This window comes from Mizuhopecten yessoensis, unplaced genomic scaffold (genome assembly GCF_002113885.1).
Source record: "Mizuhopecten yessoensis strain PY_sf001 unplaced genomic scaffold, ASM211388v2 scaffold11073, whole genome shotgun sequence".
Classification (NCBI taxonomy): Eukaryota; Metazoa; Mollusca; class Bivalvia; order Pectinida; family Pectinidae; genus Mizuhopecten; species Mizuhopecten yessoensis.
In genome coordinates this window covers 895,449-915,106 of record NW_018408866.1, presented here as the reverse complement: position 1 = coordinate 915,106, position 19,658 = coordinate 895,449, and the positions used below count along the sequence as shown (strand labels likewise).

Here is a 19,658-nt window from a genome sequence, read left to right as displayed (position 1 = left end):
AGTCATCTTATTTTTTTAAAGTTAAAACTCAAACACAAGGTTGTTATACTGATACTATTTTAATGTCATTATTGCATTTTAACGTTTGATCATGCATACGCGTCCATTAAGTGTATATCCTCCCTCCGACACCAAAACATTAGGTATGTACTCAATGTTCGCTCCTGACAACATTCCTGTTGTTGTTCATCAAATTACAAAGCTTCCATATATATTATCATTATTGCACATGGTTCAAAAGGCGGCTTACTGTTTCATACAACTAGTGATTCGAATCCGTATCATTGGCGCTTCATCATCAACTATCAGTCGTTCTACTGGGGAGGGAGGGCAAACAGGAACATCATAGCTAGACAAATCCACCACATCTGGTAAATGGGAACTCTCTTCACTCTTAGTGTACATTCCTAAGTCCGATTTGGCTCTTATATTTGCAGGATTTACAACCTCCGGAAATCTGTTCTTCACGCCAGTCGCTGTCTTTGGTTTTTGGTAGTCGGTCACGTACGTTTGACGATAATGACGAGTCGATGCTGATCGCTCGACCATTATACGACCTAAAACGGTAAATTATTACGTACAAATCCATGTCTTGTTTAGAACATGTCATTATATATGTATGAACATATAGATTTAATTATTGACTTTCATATTTCTAAAGAGGGATAATTATAATTATCAGTCAATTGCTTAAGATAGAACCATTTTTTCTAATCAATATTTGTTTTCGAATTAGAGTTCATGATGTAAACTGTTCTTACTACGAAAATCTTATTATTGCGTTGATTCAAAGTTTAGCATGTCCCCAATATGAATATCTTTTTAATAACATAAATCAAAGGACAATGTTCATCCGTTTATATCTCTCATGAAAACCTGCGAAACATTTCAATCTCCCTCAGTTATAATTTAACACATTTCAAAACGAAAATTTCTTATCAAGTTTGGTGGTTTCATAGCCCTTGTATGGGAGATTCTTCATTTTTAATAGAAAAGTGGAGGAATACTTATATAGTATATAATAATACAGCCTAATAGTTATAAGAGTGAAAACCAGCCCAAAATGACAAATTATTTTTAATCCAAGATTAAAAAAAAAGTTGCTAAAAGGTTGCTTAACAAATGTACAGGAACTGTACACTGTACGACAAAACTGAATCAATCGACGTGTTTGTTTAGTTTATATTGATAAACGTATCACATAGCATACAAAGCAAGTGACAAGTATAAAAGGGTTACTATGTACACATTATAATAGGAAAGCAACAGATAAATCACCAAAATCCGATGAAGAGATGCAGAAGACGAAGCGAACAGAGCAGCAGTAACTAGAAAACTTATATCTAGCAGGAGATTATAGCTTACGCTTACATGTGGTCACTACGTATTTGGAACACAAGTAATTTCATTTAACGTAAATAACAGCTTTCAATTACTCACAGGAACAACACGTTTGTACGTATTTGAATTTAATTGGTGTGATACAGTTAAAATGACAACATCCTAGTTTAAAATCGTACTCTTATCACAAAAGAACATTACAGTTTCATAATGTTTTTTTTATAAACAACCTTTAAAATAAAATATTATTATGCTTAATTAAACAAACTTTTAAATCGCATAATTGATAAAAACAGTTACTTAGAATGTATAGATAAAACGGACAGCAAGTGGCTAGCTTATGTGATGTTTTTTTTCAGATAGCAGTTATAGACACGCGTTAAACAAAAATGTGCATGCATACAACAATGACGTGACTGTAAGTAACGTTACAAGTGGTAACTACATATGCAAAAGGCTGCAACCAAAAAAGCTGATAGAATCCCGATTACCAAACGCTAAAACTAATATATTTAGTTATCTAAAAAGCTATGTATTATATTTAACTATAAATTTAGGTGCACACATATAACACTAATTTAAGTGAATATAGATAAACACATAGTCATGCCATCTTCTTCTCAAAAAGCCTTTCTACAATATCTTTGGAGTGCAGAGTTTGCCTAACGGTAATTTATCTATAGATGAATAATGAAGTGAAGAAAACGCAATAGAATACAAGCGGTATACAACGTTTAATAATATCACCGATTCCCAATAATGCCTTTATATATAGTAGTAGATGATGTATTACCAGATTGTGAATATTGTTCTGTGAAAACAAATATTTTAGATAAAACATAAAAATAACGTCTGAAGAACTGTTCCACAACTGAATCACATAAATGTTATTTCAATTATTTTCACATTAATACAAGTATGACTTTCATCATAATAATATAACCATGATAAGTTTGTAAATACCTTTGCCAACGATTTGAGCGTCACCTAGAATTCGTTGATCCCTTGATGTAAGTAGCTTTTGAGATGATATAGAACTGCCGAATATTGTTTTACTCCTCGAAAGCGTAAGGGTCACACCTTTCACTAATTTAGCCTTATGTCTTTGTACGGGACCCCAAGCTTCGTCGCCGCAGGGCTCGGTCAGCACTATTGATAAACCATCTGTCTCTCTAGTATTGGGTTCTGATATAGAACGCTGTGGTGGTTTCTTTTTTCCGTTTGGATGACTTCTGCCGGGTAGTACTAATTTACCCGTTGAAGATGGTTTTGAGGTTTTGACAGGGAAAATTTTGTTTGAGTCGTCTAAAATGTCACTACAATCACTGTCTGACTGTTGCCGCACCATCGATTTCTGGGAATAAACTGTAAGATTTCTAGTCCTATTTTTGTCAGTATCCACCACAGGCAGTATTGTCTGGTCATCTGCTTTTGACTCCTTTGTTAAATCGTCGTGAACTTCAAACGATTTCTTTGAAAGGTCGTCATGTTTGCCACCCCTATCTGACCCCCACGCATACAGTTGTTCATACGTTGGGGCAGAATATGACACATTGTAGTTGGTGAATTTGCCGTTAGATCCTTCTGTTATTCCTATTCTACTTTCTGGTTTTATTGAAGCTATAATTTTCTGTCTTTGAAACAAAAAAGATTCGTTTTGTTGCCGACTAAGGGTTTTATGTCTCGTCTCTTGCAAAAATTGCACATATCTTCTGTATGAAGTGGGGTTTATCATAGGTGTGTTCAGTTCAGCGGGTAGTCTTCCCTTTTCCAGAATATGTCCACTGTTTGTGAGAGAGTCACTTTCAGACGGACACTGATGATCTCGCTTAGGGGATTCCACGGACTGTCCGACTAATTGCAGTCCACTTTCAAATCTTCCAAGCAGGAGGTTATACGTGGCAGCTATGGAGTTAACCTTCCTTTCCCCTAGAGACTCGATAACGTCAGATTCTGTAAAGTTGTATGTGTTTGTCATGTAGTGAACCACAGATTCCTGAGGAAGTGTTGGTATGACATTGGGAAGTATTGGCTGGCGGTAAATATGTTCATCATACCCTACCGATATCCAAACGTGGTGCAGCACCTCTTCAATCCTGATTCGACGCTTGTAGTCTGGTTGTAACATGCGTTTCAACAGATCTTTGCATTCTAGGTTAACGAAACCAATGTAATTGATTAATAGAATGTTAAAATGATAAAAACAAAGACAATAGCATACATTTAGTTCCATGTATGAGACATAAGTAAATGACAAACAGACACGTCATTTCTAAGGCTAAGATAACCTACATATGCTCCAATCGGGATTGATTTCGAATAACATTGTACTTTAATTAATGTCAGAAGTCACATGAATAGAAGTTCATATCTTTAACATTGTCAACCATTGTTCGCTAAACGTCACGACCAATTGTCTGTGACCTATCTTATTGTATGGCGACAAAATATGTGTACAATCAGAGTAGGATTATCAGAGTCATGCTGAGCTTGGTAAGTATCAGGGAGAAATAAAAACCATTTGAATAATTAATGTTTTGATGAAGAATCACGTACAAATAAGAAAACATTTATGTTAGTTGTTGTTCTATTATCTTTTATATCTTAGGGACATTATAATACAATATCAGCAAGATAGAAGGTGTAGTCTGGTTCCAATATCTGTTTGCATTATAACCATACTTTTGTTAAAGCAAAACGTGGAACAAAGTAATGTATTATAAGTTATAAGTTTGTGACATGTTCATCAACATTCTTACTTACCTATTGAGAGTTCTTCTGGGACGGAGCACCCTTTAAGAATTAACGCGTGAAGTTGGGCCAGATTGTTAGCTGGTTGTGGTACGAATGGCAAAGTGCCGATCAGCATTGCATACATACATACTCCGCTACAATGAAGAAGATTGTCACAGTCAGTTATAAATTATAACGTTAGGACGAACACCCGGCAAAACATATCTTCAAATTGACATATTATACAAATTCAAAATATAATCGACAATCACTAAATAACCAGAATCACAGTGTAGGTTTGAATGTACATTATCGTATTCTACTAACTGACAATAGGGGTTAATTTAAATCAGCAAGACTTCATGAATTATATGGTGAGCTAGGCGTGAAGTCAATATACTAGTTATTGATACTACATTAACGGATACAATTTACCAATTAATTTCCTTCCTGGCAAATAATAAGAAATCTTTTTAATAAATATTTTACGACATCAAACTGTTGACAGCTTTATTAAACAAATCGTACACATTTATAACAGGGAAATACTGGAGTTATACGAAAATGAGGTAACTGTTAATCATTATAAGCGACACACCTCATACACATTTGATGAAAACAATACCGTCACGTGGCATTAGAATGGACAAAGTTAGTATAAACACAATATACTTATATGTTCACATACATATCAATGTTCATGTTTGACATAATGTTATATCTAGTCATTTAAAACTAGCGCTACTTACAGACTCCAGATGTCGACACTTGATCCGTACTTCTGGTTGCTAAATATTTCCGGGGCGGCGTATGCTGGCGACCCACACTGAGTACTGAGTGATGTCTCACCGTGGAATAGGTTACTGAGGCCGAAGTCTGTCAGCAAAATATAATTATATTGTTTATTTAATTTCTTCAACATTATAATTACGAAATAAAAGAAACAATATTTGAGTGTATATATAAAGAAAGAAAAAACCACAACATGTCATTAGCGTTTTTATATCATTAAGGAGATTCTTCCTTGATGAGATAAACGCGCTAATGACATGTTGTTGAGAGGTTTTCTTTTTATATTATTTCCGATAGGATCAATGTACTACTGCTGTAATAAATATATAGTTCAATTGCATATCTTTAAGCTAACAACACAATATTATCATATCATCATGCATTCGGGGTTATTAAAGTAAAAAGAGGATATTCCACTTGAATTCAAAATCCCAGATTTTGAGATTCTCAATAATTATGTCATGTCATACAACACACCAACAATTGTTCATTCGAATGAATAGAACATTCAAGATACAAACACAATCATAATTTTTTAACGATTTTGTCTCGAACATTTATCGATAAACTTAATTAATAACGAATGATATCATCGAAACCTAAGGAGCAGCATTGTGCTTGATCCCGAGTGATTGTAATTGGCATTCTTTACACAATTCCCACAATTGATCGTTTTGTTAAGTTTTCTTTACAACAAATAATTAAACACATATTTATATAAAGTGTTTGAATCAACATATCATTAGATTGTATATATAGCTGATAGAAGAATGTTTAAATGCTTTAATTGTTTGCATTGCCAATATGTATATTAATGTACTCTCAATTACCTTTATAACTAAACATGCGCTCAACAAAACTCGGCTTATGAAATTAACATAATAGGCTTTGTCAAGTCAATAAATCGTTATCGTTATTTGTCTCAGTGGATATGATTCCTTTATGGATGGAATGGTCAAATGATTAGTCGAATGGCCTTCCGAACAGACGCCCGCTGTTAAATTACACAAATGAATGGACAAATCCATAAAAATTATCCTTCACTTTTTACCATAGAGCGTTGTTGTGTTTGCTACAAGAAGGATTATACTCCACATATTTCGTGTCTCAAAGCACGGTATTGCTATGTTAAATGAGAATATGATAAAAGTCTACTACTTCCAAAACGGAACTTAAAAGTGACAGATTGGTGCAATCATTGATTCTGGTTATGGTAATACTTCTGCAAATACGTATATCATCACAGGATGATTGTTAAATGTCATCTAATACGCTTATACAATCTTGTCATATTTTCACAAAGTGCTAATACATGTATCATCATTTTCCTGTCTTAGTTACACTAAATATATGTACATTGTTGTTTCAGCATACAGGCGGACGCATCAACATTGTAAATGCAAAACTTTTGTTTTTAAATCAATTCTTGGAAGAAGAAAAATTGACGGAAAGAACATCGATCTTAAATACAAAGGTTCTACCCACTTAGGGTTGAGAAGCTATCGAAGGTTTGGCCGATTAAAATGAGTGTTGATTCGAGGATAATTGCAATTGCAGAAACCAGCTTTACAATTAGGCAGTGGTTATTACATAACGCATACCCTATTACCCGACGAATAAAGAATTGTAATGGCGTATACTAATTACTTCAATTAAAGGCTAGGGTATCGGTTAACTTGGCATTGTGTGAGGAAGGAAGAGCGCACTTATCGACTCTGTATAAAACCTTGGCAAAGGTAGACGAGGGTTGATTCTGATCGATCAATTTTACAGACACACTAGGGCGTCAGAAAGCAATTACCAACTCGATAATTGCCATAATTTTTGAAATATAAATTGAAACAAAAGAATAACGAAATTACGTAAGTTGTTTGTGGTAATTAATTAAATATGGCCATTAACCAATGTTTGATTATACCGAAAACCATTGTTTTGAAGCTGAGCATCGTTTGAAATACGATTGCATACATGTTTTTTTCAAAACTCCGTTTTTTTTAATAGCTGGTCATAGATGTGCAAGAGTCTATGAACCACTCATCCCAATTCAGAACTGATCTGCTGTGAAGCTCAAGATGCTTATAGAATAGCCCAATCGACGGCGAATTTTCTTTGTCAGCTTGTATGTAGCAACATCTTAGTGTACACACGCTTTACCGGTCATTTATCTGATGAAGATTGGTACATTCGAATAATTCATCGAAACGTCACATATGAACAATTAACTGGTTGTGCTATATGAATCTATATACATTCAATGGCCATTTCTAATATATTCATTATTAAAAGGGAAAATATACATATACTTACCAATTATTTTGATATTCAAATCTTTGTCAAGTAAGAAGTTCTCCAGTTTCAAATCTCTGAAATTTGAACGAGAGATAACTGTACGAATGACAGAAAGTTCATAATTTTCATCGAGTCTGTTTGAACTATACTTATTTTACTGGTTTATTGTGTCTGTTACCATAATCCCGACAACAAATCGATAGCAAGTACTGATAAATAAGTATGATATCATCTGGCTGATATAGGCAATGCAAAACTGATATAATATCAAAATTAACACTAGTAATATCGCTTCACATGATAATCATCAGCAGAAAATACAATTCTGATGTAAAAATAATTGCATGATTGTATCAAAATGATCATAACTTACCGATGAACAATATTAGATCTATGCATGTGATCCACTGCTGATGTCAGTTGTCGCAAAAATCGTCTGCTCTCGAATTCAGTCAAACACTTTCTAGAATTAATTTTGAAGGAATTTTATCAATACGTATGTATAACGCCATGTAAACGTTATTCCTCTGACTGTTTAAAACTCAATAACTTACCCTCCAGCTTGTACAATGACATTGATGTTATCATAAGTTATAGTCCTAATGACATGGTTTTCAGTTAGTTGAAATTTAAAGATGGATTCCGCTAGTTTGCTATTGCGATAAAATATGAAGCGTTTTGATTGTTTAAATTGTACGTAAATGCTCCAGCTTTATGTAAAAAATAAATAAAAAAATGACTAACGTGAAAAAAGCGTCTTACTTCTTTATTAGTATTTTATTGAGTCCTTACTGTAATATTCTTTTATTGTATTTCGTAATTGTTTATGGAAGAATACCATTTTTATCTCGAGTAAAAAATATCAGTTTATTCTGTCATGCGAATAAAGTATGATAGTGTGGAGGACAAGCGAATAATATTGGTATTGTGCAATTAAAATGAAAAATGTATTACATTTAATGCTGCGTGCCATTCTGAATAGGCTTCACAATACAATTTCTGCATATATTTGGTAAGCTTACACAATGTTTACAATTGAGCATTAAATAAATAACTAAGTTTAAGAAGATGCGACGTCCTAAAACTTACACCTATGCTACAGTCACTTCATACAGAAATACAGAAACCTCCGGCTTTGATTGATCAGTCAATACCAAACGTGATATCTTCACACTGTGACAGTGACCAGTTTTTATATATATGTCACAGTGCAGTGTTTATCAAGTCGACATAATCTGATATGTTAATGTTAAAATGTAATGATTAATTGGCTATGAAATTATATTAAACACTGAATTGTTCAAAAGTTGTTGCTTCAAAAATAAGGCAGGACAACCTGATGCGATATTATAGTCCACTAATTACAATAGAGGACTTTACAAGTTACAGTTGTTCTGACTCATTTGTGCTTTGAAACCATTGATCAAGAGAGACATATCAACATTGTTGAAGAGTTAAATAAAACACATCGAACTGAAATAGACAATAGAGTATGCTTGTTCCGATACGCAGGACTTCGCATAGTGTCATTTACGATCGTAATTATAATGAAAAACGACCAAAACGGTTATTTATACACAATTTCAGTTAAAATAGTTTCGATACATACATATTGACAGAAAAAGTGTTATGTCGTGCTTACTTTGCAGATAGATATTTGACGAAGTCTCCGCCGTCAGCGTATTCCAGGACTATGTAGTATGTGTTCTCTGTTTCCATCACCTCAAACAGACGGACAATGTTGGGGTGCTGAAGTTTCTGTAGCACCACTGCCTCCCTGTGCACGTTTTTCCGAACATAATCTCTCAACAAAATGGCTTTCTTCGATACCACCTTCACCGCTACCTGTGTACCACATACAGACAAACATTTATACAGATAAATGTGTGCCAACATCACATCATACGCCAACAAATAGATAATGAAGAAAAGGAAGAAAGTTAAATGGAAAGTGTGTTAAATTATCTGTGGCGTATTGGTTACAAATAAAACCATCTAGATTTTTATGAATACACATAATATGTTCCATTAATTACCAATTGTGTTACGTTGCAATATTTCACACAGATACATATATTCCATGCAATATATAAGCCAAGTTATCTAGGATTAGTTTCATGATCCAGATTAAGTAGTGAATCATTTTGATTGTTTAGAATTGATCACATTTTAGACTTAAGCAGTTTTTACCGATAAACATATTGCATGATTAAAATTAATACTTAAAGAACAGTAATGACAATCTTTTATTAACGATATGATTAAGTTAGTATATACTATATCTATTAGATAGCCTAGTCCGAATTATTCTGACGTTTTATCGACTTTTTTCATATCGGTCTGTCGTCGATTAACGTCAGAACTCCGGCCCTCTATAATATGCGGGAAATATGCGACCCGCGCCCGGAGCGCACTTCCAACTGATATTTTAGAAACAAATCGTCATTTTCACACACATGTCGCACACGGATCGAAAGATCTATTCTTTATGCACAAGATGAACATACATAACATGCCCCAAACAACCAATACAATCACTAAAAACATATATTTTCAAACTTGCTCTGTTACTCTAGTTTTTTATAGCCCCGCCTTCTAATGCCACGTGACTAAAATCTCTTCGGTCTACGTCATATCGTTGGGAAATACCTTCGGTAACGCGGGATCTCGTCAAGTCATATGACATTGCTCATGGCCTAATTTCCATTAAAAACATGGGTTGGTATAGAAAACGTTGGAAAATACTTTTCGTAATGATCTTTGAAACATGTTATTGATATCACCTAGTGCATAAAGAATAAATCTTTCGATCCAATTGCGACATGTGTGTGAAAGTGACGATTTGTTTCTAAAATATCAGTTGGAAGTGCGCTCCGGGCGCGGGTCGCTTATTTCCCGCATTTTATAGAGGGCCGGAGTTCTGACGTTAATCGACGACAGACCGATATGAAAAAAATCGATAGAACGTCAGAATAATTCGGACTATTAGATAGCCTTGAATGGATTGTGTCAATGTTTACTCTAACGTAGGAAATATAACAAATCAGTGTATGTTCTAAACTGGTCCCCGTTTCTAGAATATTGAATCATTTAGCAAAACAATCTACTCTTATAATTTTGATCATTTGGATGTCTGATTCCCAGTTCCCAAAAAAATAAGGGGGATAAGCAAGTAGTAAAATACAGCTGGGAAATTTTTCATAAAAACATTTGGGCTGTAGCAAGTCTAGTGCATGTTCGTGCACTGACAATAATTCTCTCTGTTGCAATTACATGTCACAAGATCTCACTCAGTGTGATCGACAAATCTAACCATATGAATATTAACATGTTCATTTATCGATTAAAATTTGAATTTAAATGGGGAGTAGGTGTATACATGAACTCATAAACATGATAAGATTTTCGCTAATAAGAATATAAATGGTATATGAAAGACCAAATCGGGAACACATTTCTGATTTCTTTACCGGTTTTACGCAATTCAAATCATAGTACACCAACTTCACCAGTAAAGACCATGTAATATGGCTTATTAATCGTTTAAATGTATGCTTGCTTTTTTTTGTCGTAATTGATATCAAATTGATTCAATGTGCATTTTGTAATCGATAACCATTTGAGTAGATTCAATAATGATATGCCAATCATAATGAAATATACAGAAATGTTAATCTGAAGCTATCTTACTGATTTTGAAATTAATTTAAATGTTTTTTTCTCTCAAATCTATGGATGATGATATCATTTAAGTATATTGAAAAACATTGTTATTAATCCCCAGCTATAACATTGCATACACGTATCACTTACATGTATGTTGTAGCCGAGGTACCAATGTCAATGTATGTGAATGGGTGCGATGTAACGGTTCATTAGTGTCAACACAGTACAAAAGAACCTATTTATAGACGTATGTGACAGATCAAAGATACCTGTCCATGTCTGTACAAAGCAGACATATACCTGTACGACTTAACATTGTTTATCTACAAACCCGAAACCCAGTGGTTATCATATTATTTCCTTAAGAAAATATCCTCTGCCTGCGTGTTACAAATTATTTATTTCTCACTTATCCAAAATAATCAGATAATCAAATTTACTCGTTATGCATGGAGTTGACATATATATAAACATATATATATATATATATATATATATGGTAAGGGTCAAAGAAGTAATATAGACGGTAAAATCCCATATAACACTGGTATATATTTTCAATTATTCTCTAAATAAAATGAACAACATTTCGGATTTTATAAGTTCACTTCACAAAAACATAAATAGTGGGTACAGGTACACAAAATACGGCTACTGACAGTTAAACCAAAACGAATGTTGGCAATTGTTGGCTTAATGACATCTTATAACAGCAGTTGTTAGGTAGGTTCAAACACACGCTAAAACTTAATACTTGTTAAAGAATTGTTGTTAAAATTATTTTACATAATTTCATGGTTAAAATGTCAAATGACTTATTCTAGCATAATATGTGATTTGATATATTAAAGTTATTTAAAATACTCAGTAAATCATGTTGATAACCAACAGATTTCAGATTTGAAGAACGTGTGAGTTTGATAATAAGAGAAAAGCATGTTATGGTGACATTTGGAAGTGAACGCAGTATATAATGATCTGTTGATAGTTACTGTCACGTTACCAAGTGGTCACGATATCAAAGGAAGGAATAACGATATAATGGGGAGACATGCCATTGTTAATCAACGTAGTTATTGCAGTGGATTAGGGACGAAAGTGGTCGTTGTGTATCTAACGTACTGTTCGAGGGAACACATTAAAGTAAAAAGAACGTTCCGACACAGTGGTCAGAACTAACAATAAAGGTCAAGATGGAAAAGCTTATTAACTTATAGTTTGTGTAAATATAGTGAGCAGGATGTCCAAATAGTGTTGGCGCATGTACACACCCGTCTAGATGAAGAGACATTATCATATAGTGTAATGATCAATCTATACCTGGGCTTCTGTGGAGTGTATACCACAGGACAAGTTGAGTAGAAGTATATGTAAATGCCGAATGCTGTTTATAAAGAACTCAACGAACGCAATTTAAAGCTTATTCTAAACAACTGGCAATGGTGGAGAATGGTATGACTTGAACATTACTCATTTTGTAATGAAATGAAGTGTTTAATATGTGCATTTATATGCGTCTAAATATTTTCCCTCTGAACTACTATTCATAATGCGATAAATATTAAGTATCCCTTATTAAATGTTCCTATACGAAACTGTATAGTTCCGTGATAAAACCAATAACAAATCACACAATAATCAATAACATATCCAATTTAAGAATTTGCAGATTAAATTTCTATTACATACGTCTTCCACTCAACACCACATTAGAATGCATGCACGTGCATTAAAAACATCCTTATTACCGTAGTTTTGTCAATTATTTTCCGTCATAGTAATCAAATAATGAATACTGAATTGGCGTGATCTAGGGTTTTATAGTGACATTCGTATTTAGATGTGTACCTTTCATTGCCGAATTACATAAGTTTCAGACATATTCTGAAAAGTAAACGATTATAGGTGTATACTTCAGTGACGTATGGTAAGGTGAAGCCTCACCAAAGATACCTACCTTGTCTCTAGCCAGGACATGGAAGCCCTGGCGAACCTTAGCAAAGGAACCTTCTCCAATTGTTCGTCCAAGAATGTAATTTCCAACCTTCTTCTTTTTGTCGAATGGAACATAATTATCCGTAAATTGCCTCTCAAATTTATCCATGACATGCAACATGTTGTGGCCGTATGCTTTCGGCAGTACATTCCATGATGAGCCTATTATCTAGGTACCAAAGTTTGTTTTGTTTTATCTAGTCCATTGTGATAATCCTATTTTAAGGTGTGCACAGTCCAGCAGGTATCATTCACGGGTAAGGTAGTTTTGTATACAACACTTTGTCCAAATTGGGTGTGCGTTAGCCGTGCGAATGAATAGCATTGTTTTTGTTTGTAATACTCAGCATTGACAATTCAGGAACACTCTAAAAAATGTACTATGATTACTGAACGGTCATGTTTGTGGGGCAAACTGCATGTTGATACACAGGGACACACAGTGTGTCATAGTTTTAACAGCTAGATCCCGTTAACATCAAAGTCTCGGTTCCAGCAATGATGAAGTAGGAAATTTAATAGATATGTATTTCTAAGGTATACATGTATAGGTATTTATTTTCTGACTACTCTCCTCCGGTCTTTACCGTATATTCCAAAACGCACAAAGCCCTATATCACAGCTTTTAACGGATATTCAAACGATATAATGAGCTTGTACTCAAGCGTGTAGAATCTGGCAACACTTTCTGTGAATCGATAAACGGCATTGACTGTTGTATTATGATATTTTCATCACATACCGCAATGCGATTGTTTAGTCATTAACTGCGTTTAAATAACTGAAACCTGAGGTTATAACATCAAAGATCTAAGGCATCCATTACTGTAACAAGGAAAGAGCGCGACAAGTCATTTATCAAAGCCTGGGCCAGCCACTTTTACCCATAGATAACATATCGTCAATATATAAATACCTCATTAATTCAAAGGCACGCTGTTTAGTCCACAAGAAAACATCATTAGAAATATATGCACGCTTGATGTCAATAGTACATGTATGATAAGGTGAAATATCTTTACATCCTTCCGGTAGGATTGTTCATATTTTGACCTTTGATATAGAAGTGAAAAGCCTGGCGTTAAACATGGATATGTGAAAGGTTGGAGACCACTATATTAGCGAAACACTGTAATATGATAAAGACGTCCTCAATACTGTATGCGTATGCTTCTGTTGGCCAACGATTAGAGCTTGGAGAATCAATGGTTTGTAATACGGTATCGTGCAGAAAAATCTCGGCGAAATAAATACACCTGGCAAAGTTCACATCAAATCACTTCGTTCAATACGTCTTCGTCGGACATTATGTTACATAATGTGAGACCTCCAACCAGGTAAGCCAGCCTAGGAGGGAGTCAATGATGTCTAAAAGTCAAACGTCCCAGATCAATTACCTTTGCTTTCCATAATCTTAACAATCCTGCTGGAGAAATCTGGTAAGGCAGTTGTAGCAATACTGGTCTTCTATCAGAAATCCTTTCTACTTATCACGACAAGCTGTCTAGAGCGACGATAGAACCAGGTGAATGACACTTCGACATAAGGACATAATGATGTTGCTTCTACAGCGCCGTTACCTTTAACTCTCTCATAACGATTGAAACACCTGCACTTCGGCTGATGGAATAGGTATCCATTGGTGGTCTTCTGAATATTTTAACCTATAGATAATTGAAATAAATTAAATAATATCCTTTACATGTATTCAGAAATTTTTCGCCATGTAGCCTAAATACTTGGTTGAAGTTACTCTGCAGACTGACTCGTATGTTACACCTAGAGGTAATTTTCGTTTTAATCTGAAACGGTCTCATGCATGCATAAAACACGATACTAAGCCTTATCAGGCGTGTGAAGCTCGATCGCTGTAAAACTATTGACCTCTAGACGAGGTGGTATTCTACTACGACAAATAAATTAATAGACGTCTTTTCAGCAAACTTCAATGGGGTGTATTGTATGTTTGTTATTGAGATTAAAGACGACATATAATTAACAATGGTCATTCTGTGTCTCAAATGCTTGATAAATTAAATACTATCCTTGCTAAAAGACCACTATATTTTTAATATAAACAAGACCCTATTAACGGGTTCAAGTATAGGATTTTCAAACTATATTAACATACTTAATTCTCAATATATTGAATGTCATAATTCGAAATCCGATATCTTGGAAATGTTATTACGGTAGAGACTATGGTATTGAAGGCTACAAGTAACTCCGGTGGACAGTGTCTATCGGCCACGTCCCGGTGATGACAAAACACCTATCCTATGAACCTTTGAGACTGAATGACATGTGACACCGATTGGGTTTGATTGATTAACACACATACCGCCACACCAATTAGTCCTATACTAATACTTCATTGCTATCTAATTGTTAGTCAAATAACGAGACACGTGTTTATTGATTTATGCATGTTTTTATTTTATATGATTTTTGTATTATCATTCGATTGTTTAATAACATTAACTTAAGCGTCTCATACCAACTATGAAATGCCGTAATCTATGTATTTACATGTTTGAACGAATGAAGATACGTTAGCTAATCAACGTTTATACTTACCAATAACTGGGTTTTTTAAGATTAAGAAATGATGTTAATTTCTTAATCTACAGCAGCAGTATCATGATTTGAGGATTCCAATTGATAATGTATTGATGGATATGGTTAACTGACAATGTATATCCTGGTAATATAAATATTGTGCCATACTATGTAACTCTACAAATAACCTTGGTGTATGAAATATAATGATAGAGACAGTTGATGTCATGCAACCAACTTCCCGGTCTACGTGTATCTAATGTGCCTATATGACAAGTATAATGTAGCTTGATAATTGCAATTGAACTACAATGGAACTAGCTACCAGGATCCAGGGTCGTGTGGTGATGGAATGTGCTAAGTGTATAAACATGCCCTACCCTTTTTCTGGCNTTAAGATTAAGAAATGATGTTAATTTCTTAATCTACAGCAGCAGTAGGGGGGAGGGGTATCCCCTCCACCACACTCCATCCCTCCCTACCGGTGCTTTGCTTCGGGTTCTTTACGAGGGGGCATCGATCTAAGAACATTGAATCTTCATACTATAGAAAGCCTCACAGTAAAACTGCTGCATTTTAATAAAAATAAACTTCTTTTTCGTCGTCACCTTAAATCATAATGTCGTTTTACATGGTACCGGGGGTATGTCAGGTTTTGCTCCATCAATCATTGCCTTTGTTCAAATTATTGGTGACATTTGAAAGAAATCAACATTAAACACAGAACGTGATTATTGGTACCTAAGTGTGAAAGGAATAACACTGTATGGAGGAAGCCTAAAACGCCAACCATTATTCATGTTATTTGATTAAGGAATAACACAAAGGCCTTTAAACATCATAAAGATGGACAGACTTTGAACTGGTGTTTCATTACAGATCAAACAACCAACGGTATGCTTACTTAATCTGTACAAAATAGCTGTTGTTGAGCCAAAATAACACATATCTTCCATAGTTTGATTTCAAACTGCTTTTATCATCCTATAAAATTTAAGTAAGCCTCAAAATGTGTTTATTTTATATATGTATGATATACGTGTAGTTATGTTTTACTGATAAGGTATCAACTATTTACACCAAGCTAGTTTTCAGTCAGGTACAAATAATCAGTTTAGATTAGTATTGTTACCTGAAGATGTATTTGTATAACAAACGAATCAGCCCCATGTTCCTACTTCCAGACTCATACAAGGCGGTTTGGCTTTTCGCGAGTAAATGGTATAATAAAACCGGTCTTTATCAAAAATCACATATACAAACAGGCCCACTACCGACAAACAAGTTCGGTATAAAATGACTTCCAGTGTGCAGATTCGTATTAGTATGACTTAAAAGTATTTGAAATTCTTATTTTTACAAATCGGTTTCTTGAATATATATTCATAAAAAAATGCATATAAAATTTATATATATGTGATAGTGTTTAAAATATACAGATTCTAGAAGACATTGGTTTCATTTCTTTATCGAACAAAATGTAACGCTGTGTAAGCTCCTGTAATTAATCATCTGTTCCTATCGTTAAGTAATCAAAAGGGTGTATTGAAAAACAAATGCCATAGCTACAGAAATTTTTATTCTGTATTCTGTACCGTAGTTGCCCTAACGAGAACTGATTAGCTCCAATGGATTTTTCAAACTACCTGTTCTGTCAATAATCTAATAAAAAGACAAACAATTATAAGGTAAAACATGTTATGACGTCTGAGGTTTTGTAATGTTTGTTAAACAGAATGCATAAACACGTTAAAGATATATTGCTTTTGTGCTATGCATAAATCAAATATTACATGTATTCTTCTCCAAACAAGCTGTAACATGTATTCCTAAGGAGTGATGCACTAACTCAGCTGTAACAATATATGCCTAAGGATTAATGCACTAAGCTGTAACAACATATGATTAAGAAGTGATGCTCTAACCCAGCTGTAACAATATATGATTAAGTAGTGATGATCTAACCAAGCAATAACAACATATGATTAAGTAGTTATGATCTAACCAAGCTGTAACAACATATGATTAAGTAGTGATGATCTAACCAAGCTGTAACAATATATGATTAAGTAGTGATGATCTAACCACGCTGTAACAACATATGATTAAGTAGTGATGCTCTAACCACGCTGTAACCAAGCTGTAACACCATATGATTAAGTAGGGATGATCTAACCAAGCTGTGACAACATATGATTAAGAAGTGACGCTCTAACCACGCTGCAACAACATATGCTTAAGTAGTGATGATCTAACTAAGCTGTTACAACATATGATTAAGAAGTGACGCTCTAACCACGCTGTAACAAAGCTTTAACAACATATGATTAGGTAGTTATGATCTAACCAAGCAATACCAACATATGATTAAGAAGTGATGCTCTAACCACGCTGTAACCAAGCTGTAACGACATATGATTAAGTAGGGATGATCTAACCAAGCTGTGACAACATATGATTAAGAAGTGATGCTCTAACCACGCTGTAACCAAGCTGTAACACCATATGATTAAGTAGTTATGATCTAACCAATCTGTAACAACATATGGTCCAGGAGTCATGCTCTAACCATCCGGTAACAACATATGCTTAAGTAGTGATGCTCTAACCAAGCTGTAACAATATATGATTAAGCAGTGATGCTCTAACCAAGCTGTAACAACATACGATTAAGTAGTGATGGAGTCATGCTCTAACCATCCGGTAACAACATATGCTGATGATCTAACTAAGCTGTAACAACATATGATTAAGTAGTGATGCTCTAACTAAGCTGTAACAATATATGATTAAGTAGTGATGCTCTAACCACGCTGTAACAAAGCTTTAACAACATATGATTAAGTAGTGATGTTCTAACCAAGCTGTAACAACATATGCTTAAGTAGTGATGATCTAACTAAGCTGTTACAATATATGATTAAGTAGTGATGCTCTAAACAAGTTGTAACAACATATGATTAAGTAGTGATGATCTAACTAAGCTGTTACAATATATGATTAAGTAGTGATGCTCTAACCCAGCTGTAACAACATATGATTAAGTAGTGATGATCTAACTACGCTGTAACAATATATGATTAAGTAGTGATGATCTAACTAAGCTGTAACAATATATGCTTAAGTAGTGATGCTCTAACCACGCTGTAACAACATATGATTAAGTAGTGATGATCTAACTAAGCTGTTACAATATATGATTAAGTAGTGATGCTCTGACCACGCTGTAACAACATATGCTTAAGTAGTGATGATGTAACTAAGCTGTAACAATATATGATTAAGTAGTGATGCTCTAAACAAGTTGTAACAACATATGATTAAGTCGTGATGATCTAACTAAGCTGTAACAATATATGCTTAAGTAGTGATGCTCTAACCACGCTGTAACAACATATGCTTAAGTAGTGATGATCTAAATAAGCTGTAACAACATGTGATAAAGTAGTGATGCTCTAACCCAGCTGTAACAACATATGATTAAGTAGTGACGATCTAACTAAGCTGTAACAATATATGCTTAAGTAGTGATGCTCTAACCACGCTGTAACAACATATGATTAAGTAGTGATGATCTAACCAAGCTGTAACAATATATGATAAAGCAGTGATGCTCTAACCAAGCTGTAACAATATATGATTAAGTAGTGATGCACTAACCAAGCTGTAACAACATATGCCTAAGGAGTGATGTTCTAACCAGTTTCCAAAAAGCAAATAATATGAAGTTACCGAATATAAGAAAATGAAAGGCAAGTTGATGCATTTTATACATAAAGATGCTATTGCTGTTTGACTAACGTTAGAAAATTGGATGAAATCGCTAGAAAGTGCTCTCGCATTGTCTTTACTCTAATTAAGGTACAGGAAAATTGACATCAATTTCACTAGAATCGGTAACAGACTACTGATAGCAAGCTGTTTCTGAATTAGGAACAGGCTATTTGCTGAAAAGCGAATACAACTCGCATTACAGAATAAGAGAGAAAAAAAACAATGATAGCTTTATTTTTGTTGTTTTAATATATTTGAATATATTTACTTGAGCTCGTGTGAATTATCGCAGAAATAAAATAAAAATTGAAATTGAAGTAATAAACGTTATCAAATAAACGAATCATAATATTTAGATAAATTAAAACTGCTAGAAAATGTTATCAGTAGATACATACCTCTTCATATCAGGCCCGCACTCTAATGGAGAGTTAAACTGTCGATGATGATCACCTGTCGTACATACGCGTCTCTATCGCGAGGCTTGTCTCGTATCGGTCTCAACTCA

The 19,658-nt window shown here is 34.2% G+C and overlaps 1 protein-coding gene across 3 annotated transcripts; it reads right to left on the bottom strand.

The window, feature by feature from the left end:
- Positions 1 to 29: 29 nt before the first annotated feature.
- On the bottom strand, positions 30 to 19,587 carry LOC110465396 (serine/threonine-protein kinase MARK2-like). Of its 3 annotated transcripts, XM_021521178.1 has the most exons (10): positions 19,549 to 19,587; positions 12,779 to 14,481; positions 8,798 to 9,000; positions 7,529 to 7,618; positions 7,174 to 7,229; positions 4,824 to 4,950; positions 4,105 to 4,229; positions 2,305 to 3,492; positions 2,135 to 2,152; positions 30 to 557 (listed from the first exon to the last, which is right to left on the bottom strand). In XM_021521178.1, exons 2-10 carry the CDS (start codon positions 12,935 to 12,937, stop codon positions 247 to 249), a joined length of 2,277 nt encoding a protein of 758 aa, XP_021376853.1. In that variant the 5' UTR covers positions 12,938 to 14,481; positions 19,549 to 19,587; the 3' UTR covers positions 30 to 246. The 3 variants fall into 3 exon arrangements, with proteins under 3 accessions (XP_021376853.1, XP_021376852.1, XP_021376854.1); XM_021521177.1 differs by lacking the exon at positions 19,549 to 19,587 and having other exon boundaries at positions 12,779 to 14,578; XM_021521179.1 differs by lacking the exons at positions 2,135 to 2,152; positions 19,549 to 19,587 and having other exon boundaries at positions 12,779 to 14,578.
- Positions 19,588 to 19,658: the final 71 nt, after the last annotated feature.

Excerpts from the sequence above, each read along its gene's own strand:
- LOC110465396 (XM_021521178.1), bottom strand. The coding sequence starts at position 12,937 with ATGTTGCATGTCATGGATAAATTTGAGAGGCAATTTACGGATAATTAT. Across the intron at positions 4,951-7,173 it reads TTTGAATATCAAAATAATTG|ACTTCGGCCTCAGTAACCTA; the intron begins GTAAGTATATGT and ends TTTTGCTGACAG. Across the intron at positions 3,493-4,104 it reads CCCAGAAGAACTCTCAATAG|AATGCAAAGATCTGTTGAAA; the intron begins GTAAGTAAGAAT and ends TCGTTAACCTAG.